Source organism: Lonchura striata, chromosome 2 (assembly GCF_046129695.1).
Source record: "Lonchura striata isolate bLonStr1 chromosome 2, bLonStr1.mat, whole genome shotgun sequence".
In the NCBI taxonomy this organism is placed as follows: Eukaryota; Metazoa; Chordata; class Aves; order Passeriformes; family Estrildidae; genus Lonchura; species Lonchura striata.
The window spans coordinates 35806457-35827348 of NC_134604.1; the positions used below are offsets into that span (position 1 = coordinate 35806457).

At 35.5% G+C, this 20892-nt stretch overlaps 1 protein-coding gene across 25 annotated transcripts in view; it reads left to right on the top strand.

Moving 5' to 3' along the window:
* The window catches only part of DLG2 (discs large MAGUK scaffold protein 2), a 989662-nt gene that overhangs the window by 737520 nt on the left and 231250 nt on the right, over window positions 1-20892 (top strand). For all 25 annotated transcript variants that reach the window (XM_031505123.2, XM_031505124.2, XM_031505125.2 and 22 more), the window contains one exon: window positions 17286-17354. In XM_031505123.2, the coding sequence (XP_031360983.1) occupies window positions 17286-17354 (69 nt within the window). The remainder of the gene's footprint in view (window positions 1-17285; window positions 17355-20892) is intronic.

A 20892-nucleotide genomic window follows, 5' to 3' on the forward strand; every position in this document is an offset into this window, starting at 1 on the left:
AAGTTTCAAAAGCCTTTCAGGTTTAGATGCAGTGCTTCAGGTTAGAGCTGCTGGGCTTTATTTGCAGTTGTGCTGCTGACTAATTTTCTCCAGTTGAGCAAGTCACTTAATTCTATTTGCTTTGCTTTGTCAGTAAAGTAATCTTCTCAGTTATATTAAGAATAATAACTACTATTGTTAAACAGACTAGAATAAATTTTTAAAAAGAGAAAATTTAAGGTATTTGTTCTGCTCTGTCATTTGGGGAATGTTTCGTATTTTTTTAATATGGTTTGATTTTCAGAGATAATGTGCTTTTCTTGTGTTACAGATCTCCTTTTGTTCACAGCCTGCACTCATGAAAATTAAACTGTATATTCTTAGCTCATAAAATGGACAGAAATATTCAGTTCAGTTAAGTAGCAGTATTTTCTTTACTATGTCTTTACAGAAGAAAAAAAGACAGTTTTCAGTAAGAAAACATCTTTAAATCAGTAGTATTAAAAATTTCCTGCTGTTTTGATTACAAGCAGAGCTACAAAGAGACATCAGTGAACAAAGGAAAGATGTCTCCTTCCTTTCCATGCCTGTCAGCAAGTTCTGAGTCTCAGTCTCTAAGTCACAGAAAATCTTCCCAAAGTATCAAAAGTTAGTCTCTATGTGGTTTTTCTGGATTAATGGTGAAGACTGGAACCAGGAGACTAGACAAGTATCAGGCTATTTCTAATAGGTTTGTGCCTAAGGATTTTGGCCAGGGCCAGTCACCAGGCATGGGGAGCTTGTGGTGGACCATGACCCTCTAAATTGAAGTTGTGCCTGATGTCTGCCTCAGAGGCTGCCATTCACCACTAACACTGCCTGCAGCACTTGCTGCCTGAATACAAGGCATGAAAATATCCCATGGAAACCCAGCCAGTTCCTAACCAACTTCACACAGCATTCTTGTTTGAAATGGTCATTTCTGTGAGATATGTAATTGTTTTCAATGTACATGAGCAGCCTCTCAAACATCTCATTCTGCTCTCTGAAAAATCACCTTGAAACAGTTCTTCCAAAATGACAGAGTACTAAAATTACAAACACAATGTTCAGATTCTTCTGAGTGTTGGGAGAAATTTAAACCCATATATTGGCTCCCTTTCTGGTTCAAGTATATTCAGAATAAATGACAATAATTTATCAGAAAGTGTCACTCTGCTAAGGAGTATTGCAATAACAAGCTACTGGAGCCATTCACTAATTCAAACTTTGTCCACAGTGACAATTATTACCTGACAACTGTCTAAAGGCCACTGTGAGAAATAGGTTTGAAGATTTCAGTTTCATTCCTGTGGACAATTTCCACATCATAAAAATCATCACTCCATCTGTCACAGTAATTGCTAGTCTTGGCTCATCAGAAAAATCAAGAATAAATTTAACCTGGAGAAGAAATTACTTTTTTACCCCATGAGAGAGTTCTCTGAGCTTAGAAATTAAATATTACTGTGGAGGCAAGGTAAATAAAGCTATGCTATGGCTCCCTGTGCTGTGTCTGTTGGGAAAAGAATAGTTTCCAGGGTTGTAACTCCACAGAAAAGAGCAGTAAAGCTTTCTGGTCAGAGCAAAGGGCTGGAAACTGAGAAATTTACCTGTGCCACTGACAGGTTGTACGAGCTTGGAAAATCAAAACTTTTTCATTTTTGTCCAGTTGTGAAATGGGTGGCAAGGGTCTACAGACACCCTCAGCAGCCCTTGGGGTTAAAAGATATTTCCAGCAGGTGGAGATATGCATGATTTTCCGCACTGCAGAAAAAGAGCGATCATTAGTATTAAACAGAGTGAAAGAACACATCATGGAAAGTGGGTGTGACCTCTCATCACAGCAGTGTAATTTGTCAGGGAAATGGGAGAGAATTATAAAAGTAATAATGATCCTTCCCTCAGCCCTGCACTAGTCTTATTTTGCACTACAGTAATCCCACTGGAATAATGTAGTGCTGGCTCAGGCACCCAGACTGTGTTGTATTTACTTACCACCATTTTTTTGTTGTTGAAATGAGCTCTATATGTAGATATTTTCAAATATGTCCAGTTCTGTTCATTTAATCATGTCTAATAAGGTCTGACTTTACCCAAGGATATGTCTATAAACATATTTGTGATGCAGAAATCAGGAGGAAGAAATCAGGAACATCTCTGAGTCTGTGCTAGGCAAATGATCCTGCAAGCCTATTGGGGGACCATGTTGTGGGAGGCGTTGCAAAATTGAATGAGTTGTTAAAATTGGATCCTCCTCACTTGTAGTTGGTGATTTTGCTTAACATCTTCAGTCCAAAAAGTATAAAATACTAATTAATGGAATAGTCAGAAACAGAAAGATACTAACTTTAAGAAAGCTCTAGATGTGATGGGATCCACACCTGAGTCTAGACTAAAATTTCTACATGGTTTTGTTTTCCTTTTCTATTTTCCCCACTGTCACAACATACAAGTACCTTTATGTGTCTATAAGGATAATAAGTTTTTCCCATTATAAAGGGAAAATTGATTTTAGTAACCAAAGGTTGAAACACAGAGGTCACATTTTCTTCCATTTCTTTCTTTGTAAAAGGCCATGCAGCCAATCATTAAGAGAAATGTGATGAAATCTATTGTTTATTTCTCATATTACTGCAGAAATAGTTATTGATCAGTACTCTTTACATTTCCTGTTTCAAAAAAACATTTGTTGCTTATTGAAAATATTGAATATATAACTGGAACCATCTACAGAGACTTCAGAGTGACACAAGTAATGAAAACCATAACACTCAAAATTTTAAGGTGTTTGTTTAAATTTTCGCTGGACTGAAAGTCTCAACATAACTCTGGGGAGTTGTTGTAAGTTGTTCCCTGATTCAGTCTGACAATACAAATACTACAAAGGAGTTTATCAAAATGGGGAAAACAGCAGAGAATAAAAAAGAAATTGTGGAAATACAAACTCCCCTTTACCTATATAGCACATTTAGGTACATGTGCTACAGTTAGCAAGTTGTTTTTAAATGCCATCTGAATAAATATCATCCTTATTTTAGGTTAAACGTTCGTTTTAGTAGGGAGAGGACTGCTGAACTTTTCTTACTGATTTAAGTCCATTTTGATGGAAATAAATCTACATTTGTTAGAGAACTGACTGTCATAAAGTAAAAGATGAGCTTTCAGATAAACCCATGAGTTAAAGTCCAAGTGACTTCCAACAAGACACAGATTTGGAAGTGCCTAAATTACATTTTAAAAGTGAAATTTTTGCCAGTGTAATACAGGCCAAAAAGCTGTAGGGAAGAATCTCCATTTAAATTCCATCATTTGGCAAGCACTTGCTTTGCAAACCTCAACAATTTTGCTCGGAATCTCAGTTTGGTTATAGAATTTTTGTTCTCTTCACTTTTCAAGCAGAAAGGCACCTAAGCATAAACTTGCTAGAGCCCTTTACCAGCCCCATTTAACTTCCCAATTAAAGCTATTTCACTCCAGTTCATTCATCTCAGTATTTTCTCACTTTCCTGTTTGGTGTGAGAAACAGTAACCGAGTCCTTCACAAAGAATATTTTAAAGCTATCACTGTGGGGTTTGGGTGGTTAGAGGTGCTATGCTTTTGGCCACCAAAATTATCTTGCGATTACTTGAAAACTTTTTGGTTTTCGCTTTTTTATTTTGTTGTCATCTAATGATATAACCTAAAGTGAGATCTAAATATGACTTCAGATCTTAGCAATTACTGTTGTAGATTCCACTTCAGTTCAGAATATGCATTCAGAGTTTAAAGGATAATTTTTGTTATCCCAGCACACTAGGATTGTGCCTATTTTCAGTCAGTTTCTCTTCCAACTCATAGTTTCTTTGACAAATTTGCACTGTAATTTTTTCATGTTAGTTCAACATTCTGAAAGTGTGTGTCTGTAGGAAATGACAAAGTCGTGCTATGCAGGATCACAGAAATGTTTAAGAGCATTACTGGGGGCTTCTCAGAGACCTACTGTGCCGCTCTGAGGTTGTAGAACTCACCTACCACTATCTCTATACTTGCATCCAAATTCTGCCCAAATGTAATTTTAAAACACAAGCACAACAAATTAAAGCTATTCTGAATTTACTGATTTTCAGTGTCACCAAAAGAGACACTAACTGTGTGGTACCTTGGGACCTGAACTAAAATTCTTGGGGGTTTGAAAATATTTAAACCTCGTTTTGAAACTGAAAAAGAGAATAGGGTAGATTCAGAGTTAACATTTTTTACTGTGTGAGTTACCCAGTTACAGTACTTCAACATAATTTTTTAAAAGTATTAATTTAAGAAGTAGTAAGGGTGGGCAGGGAACAGAGGAAAGGGGGAGCAGAAAGATGGATGCTTATTTATTCCACACAAGTGCAGGGGAAACATTGAAAAGGCCAGGAAAGAAACTGCCCTTAATAAACCATATACACACATGCAGAGATATTCAGTGCCAATTTTCAATAACAGGACACATTGACATAGGAGTTCATCATAAGCTATAATGATTATAAGCTGCCATACCAATATGGAGTCATTGGGAAGATGTTTCATTTTTGCTCTGCCAAAAAGAAAAGAAGAAAACAATATGCATTAGGTATGCAGAAAGAGTTACAGTCTCTAAACATTCCTGAATTTCGTAAATGTCTAGTTATGCAACTGACCTTTCTGGGTTGAACTTAAATTTAGCCAAGTTGTCACTGTAAATTTGTACCTAGAATTTGTTAATGTTTTGGGATTTAAAAGAATTAATTCTTTAAAAGGTTTTTATTTCATTTTTAAAGAACAGCACCAGAAGCAACTACTTTATCTGATTTTTTTTAATAATGCTTATAGTGCATAAAACTACTACTGTAACTGCAGTAAAAGCAAGGTCAGTGAAAGTCACAAAATATCAAAATACATTTTTTAGGTGACAAAGGGAAGAGGAACTTTTGGTTTGACTTTCAAAATTAAAATTTCAATATTGTTAAGGAAATACAGCAAGAGAAACTTTACAGTTCCCAGGGAGATGCATAGAAAATTTCTTCTTCTAGAGTATTTCCATATTCCATGCAGAAAATGCATCATTTCACAGATAATTGGAGTTGTTTGCTTTATCTTTTTAGGATCATTATAATTCTTGCTTTTATGATGTTGAAGTCACTAGACTTAATGAAGTGGGAAGAAGGGAAAAGAATACAACTCTAGCAGCTGAGTTCTAAATAGCAATGACTGTATCTGCAGCCAAGCTTTCCTAAAGAGCAGAGTGAAGCCATCACAGTGTAGGAAGAAAGCACGTTAGGATGTGCACCTGAGCTGCACTGAAGCCCTCATGGGTGGAGTATGCAGCACGGAAGCCAAATACCACTTGCCACTGCTCACTGGTAGTGCAGTGCCCTGTGCAGCCCAATGCAGCACCGAGGTCCCGAGCTGGTTCCAGCCCAGGCGGGTTAGCTGATGAAGCAGAATAACCTGCTGCCAATTAAATGCCCACGCTGGTTCATAGCTGACTTGGGCACAACCAGCAATGTGTAGACAGTTCAGCTACTGATCTGCTGAAGGCTGCATATACTATAATGAGAACTCTGAGTCTATTCGAGGTACAGTGACTAAGAGTTGCAGGTGGGAGGGTTTGCATAGTATCTGTGGTAAGAGCATGGCTGTACAGGCTGTGTTGGAAGCAGAACTCATACAGGTTTGGTTAGGATACAAACTCACCTAATGTTGTCATTGCACCATGCAGAAGAGAATTCAATTTTGACATTTCAGATTCAGCAGTATGAGTGAAGGTTGTTCATTTTTATATCAAACCTTTACAACCATTTCATTTTTTATCCTGCTTCAGTCAAAGTGTATAAGAATTGCTGTGTTACAAAGACATCTGAAGTAAGGGATGAATTCATGAGTGTCTGAAATCATAGGTGCTGCCTTGAATATTGAGGCTCAAAGGAAACTTCTAGTTGGTATGTCCACAGGATTTAGAAAGGGAAATATGCAGAGAGGAACTTTACTCCTGATAGAAATTTGAGTGCATTTTTCCTCATGGATTTTGCCTGGTTTCCCAGATACTTCTTGTAATCATCACACAGCAATTAGCATTCACATTGGTATGCCGTGGATTGCAAGAATAGGTCTTTTAGCTAGGGTACTTAGATTGTTCTTTGGAACAAAATATCAAAGATGCAAACTATGCTGACAATGATAACAATACAGGAATCATGTTCAACTCTTTTTCCTTACTTTTCCTTTTTTTTTTTTTTCTTGTACAATACCATAGTGAATTGAATTAATTGGAAGAGTAGAATTTTGTGTTTTGACAAAAGTGGGATTAGGCAGCAAGTGTCTGCAAAGGAAGATCATTACAATACCAAAACCAAATTATATCTCAACAAACACAGGAGAATTACATGACTTTGTTAGAGCTAAACAAAGAATAACATGGTAGCACAATACTATAAGCAGTTTTCATGTCAAGGCTGAGTGCCACATCACATGGCATCATTTTTTGTAGCATTACAACAACTGTTTCTCAAAAGGCCTCCATTTATTTAAATGTACTACTGCATATCCTTCTTAAAGAAATAGCATCACATGGCAAATAAATTCCTAAATGACTGAAATGGTAAATCTATTTGCTGTTAACTTAAATCAAGCAGCGTGGACTGTTGTTTATCAATAAACTTTAAAACACAATCCTGCAATATGAAGTTATGGTTCTAAGTAATCACTATATAATAATGGGGGGATTTTTATAAAACTGAAGTAAATATGTTGTTCAGTGAAATAGAATATGCTGTGAGATTTTCACACTGGGTTTCTTTAATTTCTTTCATGTTTAAATTTTCCAGTTCTACTATTCTTGCATTACCACTTTAAAATGAAATAAATAATTTTACTTAGTTTCAATTAACAGAAATGCAACATTGATGCAGCTTGGAAAATTATATGATTTCTTCAGCTTCCAGACAGCTTTAATTTTGTCTACCTTAATATTATTCCAATCTCTGTGAGAATCTGGACATGTAACATATCTGTTTTCTTAGAGACAAGGAGATGGCAAATGGAGAGAGTAAATAGCTTTACTAAGGTCCTAATAGAAATCCTTTTTGAGGCTAGGAAGTTTCAGACCCACTTGCCAAAAGGAACAAAAAAGAAAGAATACAAATTAAGAATACCCTGTGCTACTTCAAATTTTAGTAGTGTACATATGAATACAAATCAGTGTAATTCTCTTTTTTAAAATCTGACAAATCTTCATTTGAGTTCATATCAATCACTGGAAAAATGTGAAAGCTACCATTTGACTTGGGAATGCTGATTCATAGACTGATTCATATCCAGGAATTTGGTAGTATTGTAAAGACCCTTTATATTTCTAACAAGAAAAGCAAAATTAATTAAAAAGAGGTCCTAATAAATTCATTTAAATGATATTAGCATTGCACCACTTGAGGCGTAGGCCAGTCTCTGTGTAGAGAATAAGATGAAGTTTGATGTGAGAAAACTTCTGTTGCATTTTGTTTTTTTAAATGCTGACAATTTTACATCTATTCTCAACTGGAGATGTGCATATCATAACATTTACCATAAGAAACAGGTCTGGGTTGCCATCAGTGAAATGCATAAATTGAAATAATTACTCTTTTCCAGCACTAATTTAAACATTCTGCATCCACATTTATAGGGAAGGGTTTTTGTGTGGTATTGGTGTGTAACAATTTCTGGTTTGTATATAAAAGGATTCTGGAGCTACAGTTGTTATCATAGCTTTAATAATAAGATCCAAGTTTAAATTAATTTAGATGTCTCAAAGGTGTAGAATGTATCCAGGCCTGTCTTTGACCCAGAAGAATTAGACAGAAATGAAACTGTTCCACTTAACTTAGGTACAGAAGTTCTCATTTTTGTACCCAGAGGTAATGAGCAACAGAACCTTCATTGGGTTTTTTGATTTGCCAGATCATTGGTAAATTATTGATAAATTTGGTGTATTTACCAAACTGTATTTGGAGATTTGCAGTGGTTAAAAAATATGCTTATTTGAACAAGTATTTTCTATAATAGTAGACTTCCCTGATATGTTGGAAGAGAGGTGTAACTTGGAATAAAGTAGTGTATCAAAGGAGCTCTGAACAGAAGAACCTATTGCCATGGAATTTCCTGCCAAGATCTTGAATCCAAGATCTGAAAATATGGATGACCATCCAATGCATGGGCTTATCCTCCATAATTTTTTCTATCATCTAAATGATCCATATTTCGTATGTGAAGTGTTCATTGATTTTAGGTACTCATAAGTTTTCAGCAGAACTGCTTTCTCTTCAAAAATAAAACATGGAGAGCTGAAGCAAAATGCTGCAATGATAGCTCACTTCATGTGCACAGGATAAATATGGACACAAGATACTCATGTTCCAAAATAGCTTCCTCATGTGGCTATTTCTCTTTACAGTGCTAAAAAACAGTGGAATTCTGGTTCTAGCACTAGTTAAGTTAGATGAGGTGTTGGTATAAATCCAACTGTGACCATATGTATTGATGGATTCATGTTTCCTTATACATCCCTGTCTGTTATTCAGGTGTTTTCTCTTAAGCAGCAGTATTTTAAATCTCAGTTGGCCAAGTGAAACTGGTTCTGGCCAAAACATATATGAAGCAAAGTACAATAGTACTTGCAGAGGGAAATAATTAGCTGGTAGTAGCAAAGAGAGACTTATTTCTAGATTAAACTCTTTGTTTAAGAAATGAAACATGAACAAAGAAAAAATATGGCAGTGTCCTTATACTAAAGTAACCTTGAAATAACCCAAGAGCCTTGGGTTTGCTGGTTCACTGATGAGAAGATTGTAATTATAAGGAATGATCCCTAATCTATAAGAAATACTTGTATAGTTCAGCAGAAGAAACAGGCTTTTGTTCAGGACTTACACTATTTTATCTCGGTGATTTTAAATTAGTCACCAGAAGGATCACAAATTGACCGTGTATTGGCTCAGTCATGTATACGTGCTTGCTAATTTTGGAAACCTTTTAAAACCACTTTCCAATGTTTTACTCAAATGATTTATCTATTAAGTTTGTAATTAAACAATTCACCTTAATGAGTACCATAGGCGTAGAGTCAAATTCTTGATAAATTCCTTTCACAGGTCTCTCCTAATTAGCTAAATATCTCTTCAAAGATTGAATTTAATAACCATCTTTAAATAAATGGTGGTTTATATGTCAATTTATGAATATAAGGATTGACATAATGGAACATATAAATAAATAGTATATCATCATTTATCTAATCCAGTCTGGGACCTATAATCAAAGCCAGGCAAAATGAATTGCTAATGTGGGTAGATAATATTGACATTCATCTTCTCTGGGAGGTCCTTATGCCTCACACTTCACTGGGAGTAACCCCAGAATGAGAAAATTTAATACTGTTTTAATTTTTTTTCCTGTCTAGTTTTAGTGTATACTTCATCATTAGACCCAATGGTAGAAGACACTCCATGTTTCCCATGAAATGCTAAGTCCAACTTCTATTGATTAAATAAAAGATTCAAAAATCATACTTCATATAGGTTAGATTAGAAGCAGAAGAGCTTAAATTGTTGAATCGCTTCACTATTCACCTTTCATTTTGACAATGCAATCTTTATACTTCTCCATTTTCAAATTGCCATTCCTTGCTGTTTGTCCTTATCCTGTTGGAATGTTTTTTGTGTGCATTGTGTTATTTCTGCATTTGCTTTTCTCTCTTTGTGTATTTTTCTAGGATTGTTGGGTTTGTGCTTGGTATAGCTGCACATGCACACTTGCATGCTGGGCTGCTTTGAATGACAGAGGAAGTGAGACTAAATAGCTGCTTATGTAGGATTACATCCTCACTTCTGCTCTGTTAAAAAAAAAAAAAAGACATATTCAACCCATATTCCTAGCTTGCACAGAGATAATGTATATCCAGATAGGGATAACATTATCAGAAGGTATCACACAGGTGCAGTAAACACAGTATCAGGAATAACTACAATATGGAGTGTGCTTTTCTAACACATTTTAAATTGTAAATTAATATTCTTTCTGTTGTGATAGTCCTGTTTGTTTTAATCAGACACTTCTGTGGAAGCTGAGTATACTCCTTCTCTGTAATTCAGTGCAATGCACACCTGAAGGTTATTAAGCACAGAGAAAATGAGCTTGGTCGTATACAATATTAAACTTAAACTTCTGGAGTTTTTTTTATTATTCAAATAAAATCATACAGAATCTAATAGCATATAGAAATGTTTAATAATGGCATGGTATGGTTTCCCATCAGACAATACTTCATTGCTGTTTTAAATCACTTTAATTTCCAGATACTTTATCTTAAATGAGTAAAATTTAGTGCAATGACTCCAGCATAAGAAGAATTTTATGTGCTTGTTTTTCTTTGGATGGAGAGGGATAGAAACTTTGCCAGTTAGTTTAATAGGTTGATCTTATTTTAATTCTGTCGTTAGGCTTATCTGTGATTTCCCTTCCCTTTAAAAAACAAGCAGATGTAGTACAAAAGTTCTATATTTTTCAAGTGTCATCTTAAGTGCAAAAAAGGTTCATTTTTGTTAATGACAAAATTGCTCTGACAGAGCATTATACTCACTTTTTATGGATCCTGGATAAGAATTAGGAGTGTCTGATTCCTGAGGGGATCTCTCAATTGTCTTTTAAGTGTAATGCCTAACTTTAGATGAACTTCTCTGGACTGTGGAGGAAAAGCACATGAAAATGTGAGGTTTTCCAGATTTTTCAAGTGTCTGCTTAACCATTTGTTTTCTTAGACTCTTACTGAGTACATGTCTCCCACAAAATTTTATTTTGACAAAAATGGATTTCCTTGAGTTTTATTGACAATAATAAAACAAGTCATCTAAAAATTCTGGTCGTAACACTTTCTTAGACTCAAGGCTTGCTGCCTGCTAGCATTGTTAGGAATAATTTACTAGTTTACAATATTTCAAAATTTATTATGTATTCACATACTGTAGAATAGATGAGCTTTCCCTTTAGACCATAGAAGCAGTTTTCTTACTGGAAAACTTACCCAATAATTTCTTTTTTCCTCTTCCACCTTCCCTCCACAATACAACTGTTTAATACACGTCTGACATGCCATTTGGTGGTTTTGGATGGCAAATCTATATGAAGAATCTATATGATTCTTCCTATTATGCCTATATGAATTTTCCTAAAACTGCTGAGCTCTCTCTTGATTTCTGTCAAAGTTTTGTCAACGTTTCTTAAATGTGGACTCATTTTTCAAGTCCTTCCTAATGCCTTTTGACATTTCCTTAAACTGCAAAGGAAGTTCGGTGCAAATACTTTAGTTGTCACTTGCTTGGAGACCTAATAAGTTTTGAGTGCAATGTCCTGTTTTATTGTGGGAGCAACACGCAGCTCTAGAAATCCATCAGAACTGGGGTTTGTGGTGAGTGCTGGGTGTTGCAGCTGCTGCAGAGAAGCTACTGATGGAAACTGCTACATGCACCCTTTCTGTGAAAGAATATATGTATGTGTGTGTTCTTGCTTTCTAGGGAGAAATCAATCACCATCACAGGCAAAGTAGGCTCAACTCAGTGAAAGTAATTCAATTAAATCAGCGTAGGGTAATGAGAAATAAAACCAAACCTTTAAACACCTGCCCCCAACCTTTCTCTTCCTTCAGGACTCAGCTTCACTCCTGATTTCTGTACCTACTTCCCCTGGGTGGTACAGGGTGACAGTGAATGGGGGTTGTGGTGAGTTCATTACAACTTGTGTCTGCAGCTTTGAAAGCTCTAGTACTTGGGAGAGTTAGGAGTGATAGCAACAGGAAATGAGGTACAACATTTGAGTGTCTGGCAAAAATCATTAGTGACGTAGAAGTGCGTAAGCATCGTGCCAAAGAGCAGGAAGGAGGGTGACAGCTGCCTTCTCCATTAGGAACTGCAAAGCCAGCCCAGTGCTGGGCGTGGTACCAGGTACCCTGAGCTGCGGGTAACTGGGAGGCCATGTGGAGTGCCTCGGGAGGTTTCCTGCAGGTCCTGAGCAAACACTCCCTTTTTAAATTCATGGCAATAGCATTATGTCCTCTTCCACAGCTGCAATTAGAGACAAAATCAGGTGTTATGTTCATGGATCATTTACATCCAATACTGCTTAAGTAACTGAGAGTGCTGGATTTTTGTTCTTCTATCATTATCCCTTTTTTTTTTTTCTACACACCTCTATGTTTTTCACTTGTAAATATTTTGTCATGTAAACCTCAGTCCTCAGCTGGTATAATTTTCAAACTAACTTTGTCAGGGTGTATTTCAGCTCCCAGAATGAGATTTATAATTCCTCATAATCATTACAGTATCATAAATAATTATGATAGCAATAATAACAACAGTAGTATTACAACTGAGGCTGATAGGAAGACTTAAGCTTACTTTTTTTTTTTAAAGTAATAGAATGTCTTGGAATTCTGTGGAGATTTAGGCACCCCATTTCTAAAGACCCAAAAGTTTGTCCAAAATACCAAGATATGAACAAGGAATACAATCACTTAGGATTGGATTAAGGTTTTTTAAATGGTTTTCACTCACTATCCCTAATTTACTCAATGCTGAGTTCTTCACAATACTTCAAGTCTGTATTTACTCTACATGGGAATTTCACATGTAGAACTGTTTTAAAAATGTCCTCTCCACTCTACTCCTTTAAACAGCATTCCTAATTACTTTCAGTTCCCCCCACATCATTCTAAACCACTTCTGCTGTTTCAAATACTCTTGTATCTCAAACTGAAAGAACAAATCCTCTCAAAAAGGTAAGATTTTTTTATATTTTAAAGGTAATCATTATCTCCTGCAATTACCTCAGTCATAAGGAAGTATATTTGAAGTCAGTGGATGTTTCACCACTTTGAAGATCAGGTACCTGACTTGGGCACACTGCTAACAAAGGTGGATAATTAGCTCTATTCCGGGAGCTGAAGCATTCCTCTGAGTCACAGCTCCACCTTGCATTCTTCCTTATTGCTAAATGACAGTAGTTTAGGACTGCAGTAACTCCAATACTTCACGTTACAGAATGTGGCTAACAACTTATTTGTGAAAACTGTTTAGGGAAGGCAGGGAGGGAGGAATAAGTTAGCAACCTTTTTTACTTTAGTTGTGCAAGTGAAATTGCCTCAGAGAACCTGAATAGAGATGTAGTGTGGTCCTTATTCTACATATTTGTAGGCTGAGTGACAGCCTAATCCTTCATTTTATTACTTACCTGTTTTCTAATGAGTAGCTATTTAGCCTAGCAATGCTATTTGTACAACAGATGTACAGATGCCATTTTAAAATTTGAGTTATGTTGCTAAAGTCCTCACTGCATGTGCCTGTGCATGAAAACAGCATTACATCTCATGTCTGGCTTTGTTACCTGAGGGTGATCTGAACGTAGCAGGGTTGAATGTCCTATTCCCTGAAGTTTCCTGTTTGCCTCTGATGGGAGACTGTCTGGTTAGTTTGACACTTCTAACATGGGTCAGTAACTGTCAGTACTGGATATTATCAAACCATTTGTAGCTGAGATTAAATTAATGCAAAAAAAAAAAAAAAAAAGCAATCTCTGGTCTTCTAATTAATCTCACAGGAGTGCAAAAACTCATTTAAGTTAGGAGTTTAGCTGTTGGCAGCATCAGGAAAAGCTGGTTTCACTTCACTGAGCTGAATTAAAACTCCACATTAATGGAATTAAAGCATGTTGCCTTCCTAAACTCTTACATCCATCAAATCAAAAGCTTAAAAGCTTTATAAACAGCTGCAGTGCTACCTTCAATCCTTGACATAAGAAACAACATGCTGAGAATATATCATAAAAACAAACAGTATTAGCATTCCCTTCACTGGTCTCCTGTGGAATTTTTTAATATTGCATTTATCACTCTTTTTTGTTTTAGTATTGTGAATGACAAAGAATAACTCAGAGCTCTAGTTTTGGGTTTGCTTTTGATGTTGTTTGTTTTGGATTTTTTTTTTCCTGCAGAGAACATATTGATAGACAAATGGAGTTTGTATATTTTTCTTCTGTGTGGCATTTTCAGAATTGAGAGCTGAAGAATGGCTGCTCCAAAGTCAGTGTTCAGAGAGGTCTCTACCCAGCCTGTGCCACAGCTGCTTCACTGCATCTTTATGAAAAGTTGCAGGTCAATTGACTTAGAAAGAAAACAACTTTAATACTGTCAGTTTTGACTTGTCAAAATAAAGATATATGAAAACAAAAGGGTTCCTAAATCAGGGCTATAGCAAATAGAGGACAACTGTTCTTTGTTGATAGAGGTTCAGGGTTGAGAGAGGAAAGCTAATGACTTTTCTAGTACTCTCTTTGCAAAGACAGCGTCTCTTGGTTTTATCTAAACAAAAGAGAAGAGGAAAAGATTTGGACTGTAAAAACCTTGTTTCTTCTACTGTCAATGCAATAGACAGGCTCTGGAATGAACTGATTTGAGCATCATCCAGTCTGATCCCTTAATGGTGGTTTGTCCATAATTTTGCATTATAGAAGTTTAAAACACAATAAGTATTTCCCTAACATGAGTGTTACATCCCAGATAGAGGTTCCACTGGCATGTTCTGGAAGGATGAAAGCGTCATTTGGGAAGGGAAGGTGGTAGATCACCCGATCCCTGTGGGGAAAGAGGGGTTTATGATGCTGCCTCCAGTTTCAGCATCACCCACACAGCAAAAGTGCCTTCAGAGTTTTCTTAGCCTAGCACAGAATTGAAGCTGTCTATATAAATTTTGTTTCTATAATATTTACTGATATAATTATTTCATTATAAACATTTAAAAAATTACATGAACACTAGGCTGCTCTATTATATTATTTAATGAAGCCATGAAATGGTTCACCTTGCCTGAGAAACAAGTTTAAAACAAAAGGCAATTTAAGCCCATTAAAATGAGAGGTTGGATTCTTTGCTTCCAGTTTTGCACCTTATTATTAATTTACAATCTCATTCTTTGTTCCTTCACTCTTATGAATTGTCTTACAAGAACAGTATATCCCTCTTGTCTCAATGAACTAAAATAAAATGGATTTAAGTTAAAAATGGTCTTTTACAGGATGTAAAATTCTTTTATCCAGGGAAAATCCGTCTTGTGTGGCTGTAGTACTGGGTGGTATATTGAAATATTACTAATGTCACGTTATATTACTAAAATTAGTAGGAGGTCCATTCTGTATCATTTTAGAGGAATGGTAGCATTTTTATAAGCTTAAATGTCAAACTCTGAATACTTTGATCTGTCTGTTTAAAACTATGCTGCTTATATATCTCAATAGGGATATGTTTGGGCATTCATCACGAAGTGTTGGTAGCAGAAAGCTTTATTTCTTCTGTGCTGCAAAAGACATGGCAAATGCACAAGTGTATTGAGCATGTGATGAAATTGGCTTCTTTTTGCTGGTTCCATCAGTTTGATAGAATTCAACAGGAGATTATCTTTTCAATAAGTCAGTTAGGAATCATATCAGACTATTATTCTGTCTCCAATAGCAACTTGTGTCAAGCAATGATTAAATTTCATTTTAGGCTTTAAGATGTCATTTGTGTTCATGATGATACCTTAGAAGCTCATATCAAGCATCAAACTTGATTTTTATAATTATGTAAAGAAAATGAGTTTTCATATCATCAGTTCTGAACTCTTTTCATGAAAGAAGGTGAGGGCTCATTTGAATACTGTGTCATAAATCCCTATGATTGAAAAAGGTTTTCTGATGGGTGGAATATTGCAGATAGATGAGCCCCTCACTTGGCAGGAGTGGGGTGTAAAGTTCTTTGTACATGCAAACTTAATGTGAAATTTTAACCAATATTCATATAATATTCTTCAGTGTTTGTCCCACTCAGCTATTCTGTTCACATCATGATCCCAGAAACTTCTGGTACTCCTAAGTTTGCTATAAAACAGATAAAAAGCTCTGCAGCTCTTCTTAGAAGGGGAATATACTTTTCCACAAACCTGAAACCTTCTCAGTAGGGATAAATACTAACATAAAACAAAAGCACACTGGTCACAAGAGAAGATACCAGGAAGCAGCAGGACTTCTGTTTGTTGAGTGACAGGCATCACAACTCCATGGGCTACACAAAAACAAAAAGGCATCTCTTCTGTCAGACAGTATTGACTGTGCTACAGGATGAAATTCATGTAAAATAGATGTGTGGCTCACTAATGTCAAATGAAGTGCTTTTCTTTAAATAAGATATATTGCTGCTGAACAAGCAGCTTGACATATATGCAAAACTTGAAAGTAAGACAAAGTCTTCAGTTATTAGAATCAGTGATATAAAAGTGACATAAAGATTTATTTTTATTGTGCACTTTGCATTATTAATACTGGGCCTCACTATGTGCTGTAGTCATTTAAACTAATCAGAAAATACACCCAGATGCTTCTGCTTTTTAAAGTCTTATTTAAACTGGATGTCTTGGATAAGGAGTGCAATTTATTGTCACAAAACTGCCTTTGACTGATGCTCTTTTTTATCCATTTGTACTTATAATACTATTCAACCATAGTATAATACTGAAATTAGTGCATACTGTGTATTTTTAACATAATTATTATTATTACTCAGGTTTCTTAGTCATGTCAGTATAACATATGAGAAGCCTAAAAATCAAAATCAATCAAAAAGTTTTTTTTTTTCAGAGAGTCTGTGCTTTGCTATAGAAATAATAACATGTTTTTCCCTAAATGTTGTGTCCTAGATTAATAAAAAATCCATGTGGAAAGACTCAAGCTGCTTAAAATCTGATAGAACTAGTGTTGAAACTACATCAAGATGGAATTCTAAGGAATGCATGCCCTCTTTTACTGAGAAACACTGAAAATTAGATTGATTACATTATCATTTGCTGTTCTACCTTTTGTTCTGAAATTAAATTTTCATTGTATGTTTAGTATATTTAGTGGAATAATTAGCATTTAAGTTATTTTAAGTTACTAAACTCTGTGTGGGGATATATATATATTAAAAATGAGTAGGAAAGATAAGGGGGAGTTATTATCTTCATTTTCTGCTCTTAATGAGAAACGAAAGCTGAATTTAAACAAGAGAGATTATACAATTAAGCCCTTTTTGAACAGATGAGCACCACTGAAGTCAAAATGCTTTAGACACATGTAAAACCATCTGATTGTTGTATCTACTTTGGCATTAACTAAACTTCTAGAGACAATAAGGGCAAGAGGAATTTCTATGTCTTTAACAAATGCTTTTCTTTATTCTTCCTTGGCCGTACAGTCATTCCCAGCACAGCACTGCAACGCGTCCACCCACAGTGAGCTTGCAGCGGACCATTTCTGTGGAAGGGTAAGATGATTCTCTCTTGAAGCTGCTCTAGAGGTGTCAGGTACCACTGAACTGCCCACGCACACAGATCTGTTCATTAGATGTGGGTTTGCACACCACGGTGTTTAAGGCTGTGAGATGAAGCAATGAAGTTTCAAATTAGTGCTGGTACTTTTTTGGTACTTACTGAAAGGTTTGATTATCACGGAGATGAGAGTATCTGTCATGGAGATATATTGGATACTATTTCTTCAATTCATCTCACTTCATTAGTGTTAATATTTACTTGTGTTAGCTGTAAAATCTTCCCACTTATCATGGAAAAGCCCAATGAAGTCTTACTCTGTTTTCTTAATGTATGCATGAGTTCCTTTTGACAAGCCAGTGTCCAAAACTAAGGATGAAGAAGTACTGATAGAAAATATTAATCCTGTGCTGGTGAATATCTGTGTATATGAGTGTTAACTGTAGAACACAGCTCTGAGTGGACAGCTCAACTTTAACTAACCTCAATTTTAACTAAGACAATGGTGTAAAATGTGAATAATGCACAACTATAATGATAATATTCTTGCATCTTTACAGTATTAGAAATGCTGATATTTAACACAGGGAAACAGATTTTGTTTGCACTGACTGGCATAGTCTAAAAATTGTCAATTTGTTTTTATCCCCTCCCATAGAAATGTGGAACTCTGTAGGCATGGGTAGTAACTTATCATTGGCTGCCTACAGTTCATATTTCAAAGTTTTTCTTTCTTGTGATAAAAGTGAGACTATAAAGCTTCCACAGATGTCATCTCGTTGTCTTTTTAGTTTCCGTTACAACTGTACTGTGGTGCAGTCAGAAAATAAATTGGTCACTGTGTAAACTAATCCTGTCCTAAGTGAAGTCTGAAATGGTTTTCTCACAAGTCCCAATTTTTAATTTATTATCTAGAGCTATAATTTTAAAATATGATTATTTCAAATATGTAAAACAGCTATGCATTGAAAAATAGTTTGAGTAATGGAATTATGCAGAAAAAGTGCATGTGGCTCAAGGGCTATCATCTGGAAGATAGTTCTGTCATTCAGCCATCATGCTCAAAACAGGACCAATTTTAAGGCAGATCAGTTTGCTCAGGGTCTTGTACAGTGAAGCTGTGACTATCAAAAACCTGGAGATTGCTCAAGTCTGGACAAGCAGTCTCAGTGCTTAAACATCCTCCTTTTAGATTTCTTTATCTCTCTAATCCAAAGAGAGATAATAAATTCCCCTGACTCTTCTTCAAATCATCTCATGATTAAGGTGGTGTTTAAAATAAAACTGAGCTTCAAGAACAATTTGGGTGGTAAAAAGGAGGGAGAGGGGGAGAAAAAAATAATTTGCTCAATTGAGATTTAAGGAAAGAAATTCTATTTTGATGTCTCTGGCTTGGTCTACTGGACCAATTCAGGAATCATACTGTAGCTTTAAACTACTACTTAAATCTGGAAATTAATCTTTCTAAATGAATTTTTAGATAAATTTCGGAATCTGAACTGGCCACACAGACAACTTGCATATATTGTGTGTGAATCATTGCAGTACAGAAAATCTGTAATTGATACCACAGGTCTCATGTTGTTCAGGAGGTAGAAGAACATCAGCTTGTAATTATTCCTAATCAACTTAACCTGCATTGTATTTCATTTCACATAGGAAAGTGGGACTATTAGCCTATTCCACTGCTGAGCAGAAATGAGTAATCAGCTGAGCCCTAAATATTTCATTATGTTAAAGCTCAATTTATTCTAATGTTTTTGTAGAGTCCATGCTGCTATGTTTACAGCTAATAGAATTTGAGGTCAAAACAAAGGTATTTTTCTCTTTTAGGAACCATGTTCCTGTCAGTAGAATCCTGTATTTAGGGGAATCACTGTATTGGTTTTGAGATGCACTTTTTAAACAGCTGCTTTACCTGCAAGGCATCCCTGGCACATGCTGACATTTATACCCTGCATGCTGGCTCTGTCTGACTGACTGTGGAGTCACTGAAGAAATATAATTATTGGGTCCTATGAATGAAAAATTAAATCTGGGAGGGTCAAAGAAATACAGAGGGAATTGCATTTGCTGGCATTTAGTCCTTTCCACCCTGATGAATATCTGATAATAGAGGTGGTCAGAATAGGTTTTTAAAGAACTTGAATAGCTTTTTTTCAACAAGAAGATGGATGAACACATAAAACAATTTCTTTTTTTATTAGAGATGGCTTTTGTGGACTTCATGTCCAGCAACAAAATGAATGGCTAGGCAGGAAAAATAAAGACATCTTTAAAGATTTTTTCCATTATATTCAAGCCATATATTCTTCACAGTGTGATAACTGTACATGAGGTGTACAGATTTATTCTGTATATAAAGGCATGAACTTCAGAGGTGTTGGAGGTGATCATTAGCAACTTACCCAATGTTTTATTTTCATGGTTTAAAAACCAAGAAAACTCTTGATTTGAATGATTGAATTTGAAAATATTGTTATTTTGAGTTTTTTGATGAGATTTTAATGAACAATCTTAGGCTGTGACTATCCAAAATAGGAAAAATATTAGTTGAAAACAGCCCTTGTTTTTTTTTGAAATCTTGCCATACTAGAACACAAAGCTTTAATGTTAGTGGCGATTGACAGCTATTCTCTCTGCTTTTGGCATCTCCACTAATCTAATCTGAATTTTGTATGCTACCAGCCAACTCTAAGAAACTGGGATTTCAACTTCTTTGATTGAGTCTTTTTGACTTAGCAATGTGTCTGAGCATCTGAAATATATTTTTAAATATTTATACATAAATAAACAGCATTTGAACCATGACTAAGGATAAGAATTTTTAATTTGAATAGGACAGATATTACAGAATGTTTTTTGTTTCAGAAGTGTCTTCTCTAAAGTAATTTTAGATGCTTGCTACTAGCGGCCTGTGTATTGATATTTCCAAACATGGCTTAGAGGCACTGCTATTTTTAGGTATTCTCTGAGCATTTGAATTGTTCCTTTCTCCTGGTAGTGCAATTCTGTTGTCTCTCACCAGTTTCATATCATCCAGCTTTGTTTACAAACTGTAAAGCTGGACCATTCATGGTAAATAGAGCTATTGAATGCTGTAATATTTTTTAGAACAGTGATTTCAATGTGGAATCGATAGTTTTTCAAAGCAAGATGCGAAGCAAACCTTTCTAGTATGGAGTTGTATGTGCTAGGTGTAGCAGGTGGTACCGAGATGCAGTTTTCAGGATTTAATTTGATTAGTAGCATGTGGAACAAGGAACAAGGAAGAGAGATAAGTGATTGTGTGAGACAAAGGATAAATGATCAAGCAGACAACAATAATCATATCCCTTATAGAGCTAAAGAGTATATTAGCTGTCCTACATTATCTCTCTAAAAATCAATGAGATTTCTCAAACCCAGGAGACAGACTACTGTGCATTTGAAGTAAATGTCAGGTGTCATGGTAAAAACGCAGACCAGTTTTTCAAATCAAAAAGATTATTCCTGTATTCCAATTCCATCTAGCTATCTGCAAGCAGAAAACTT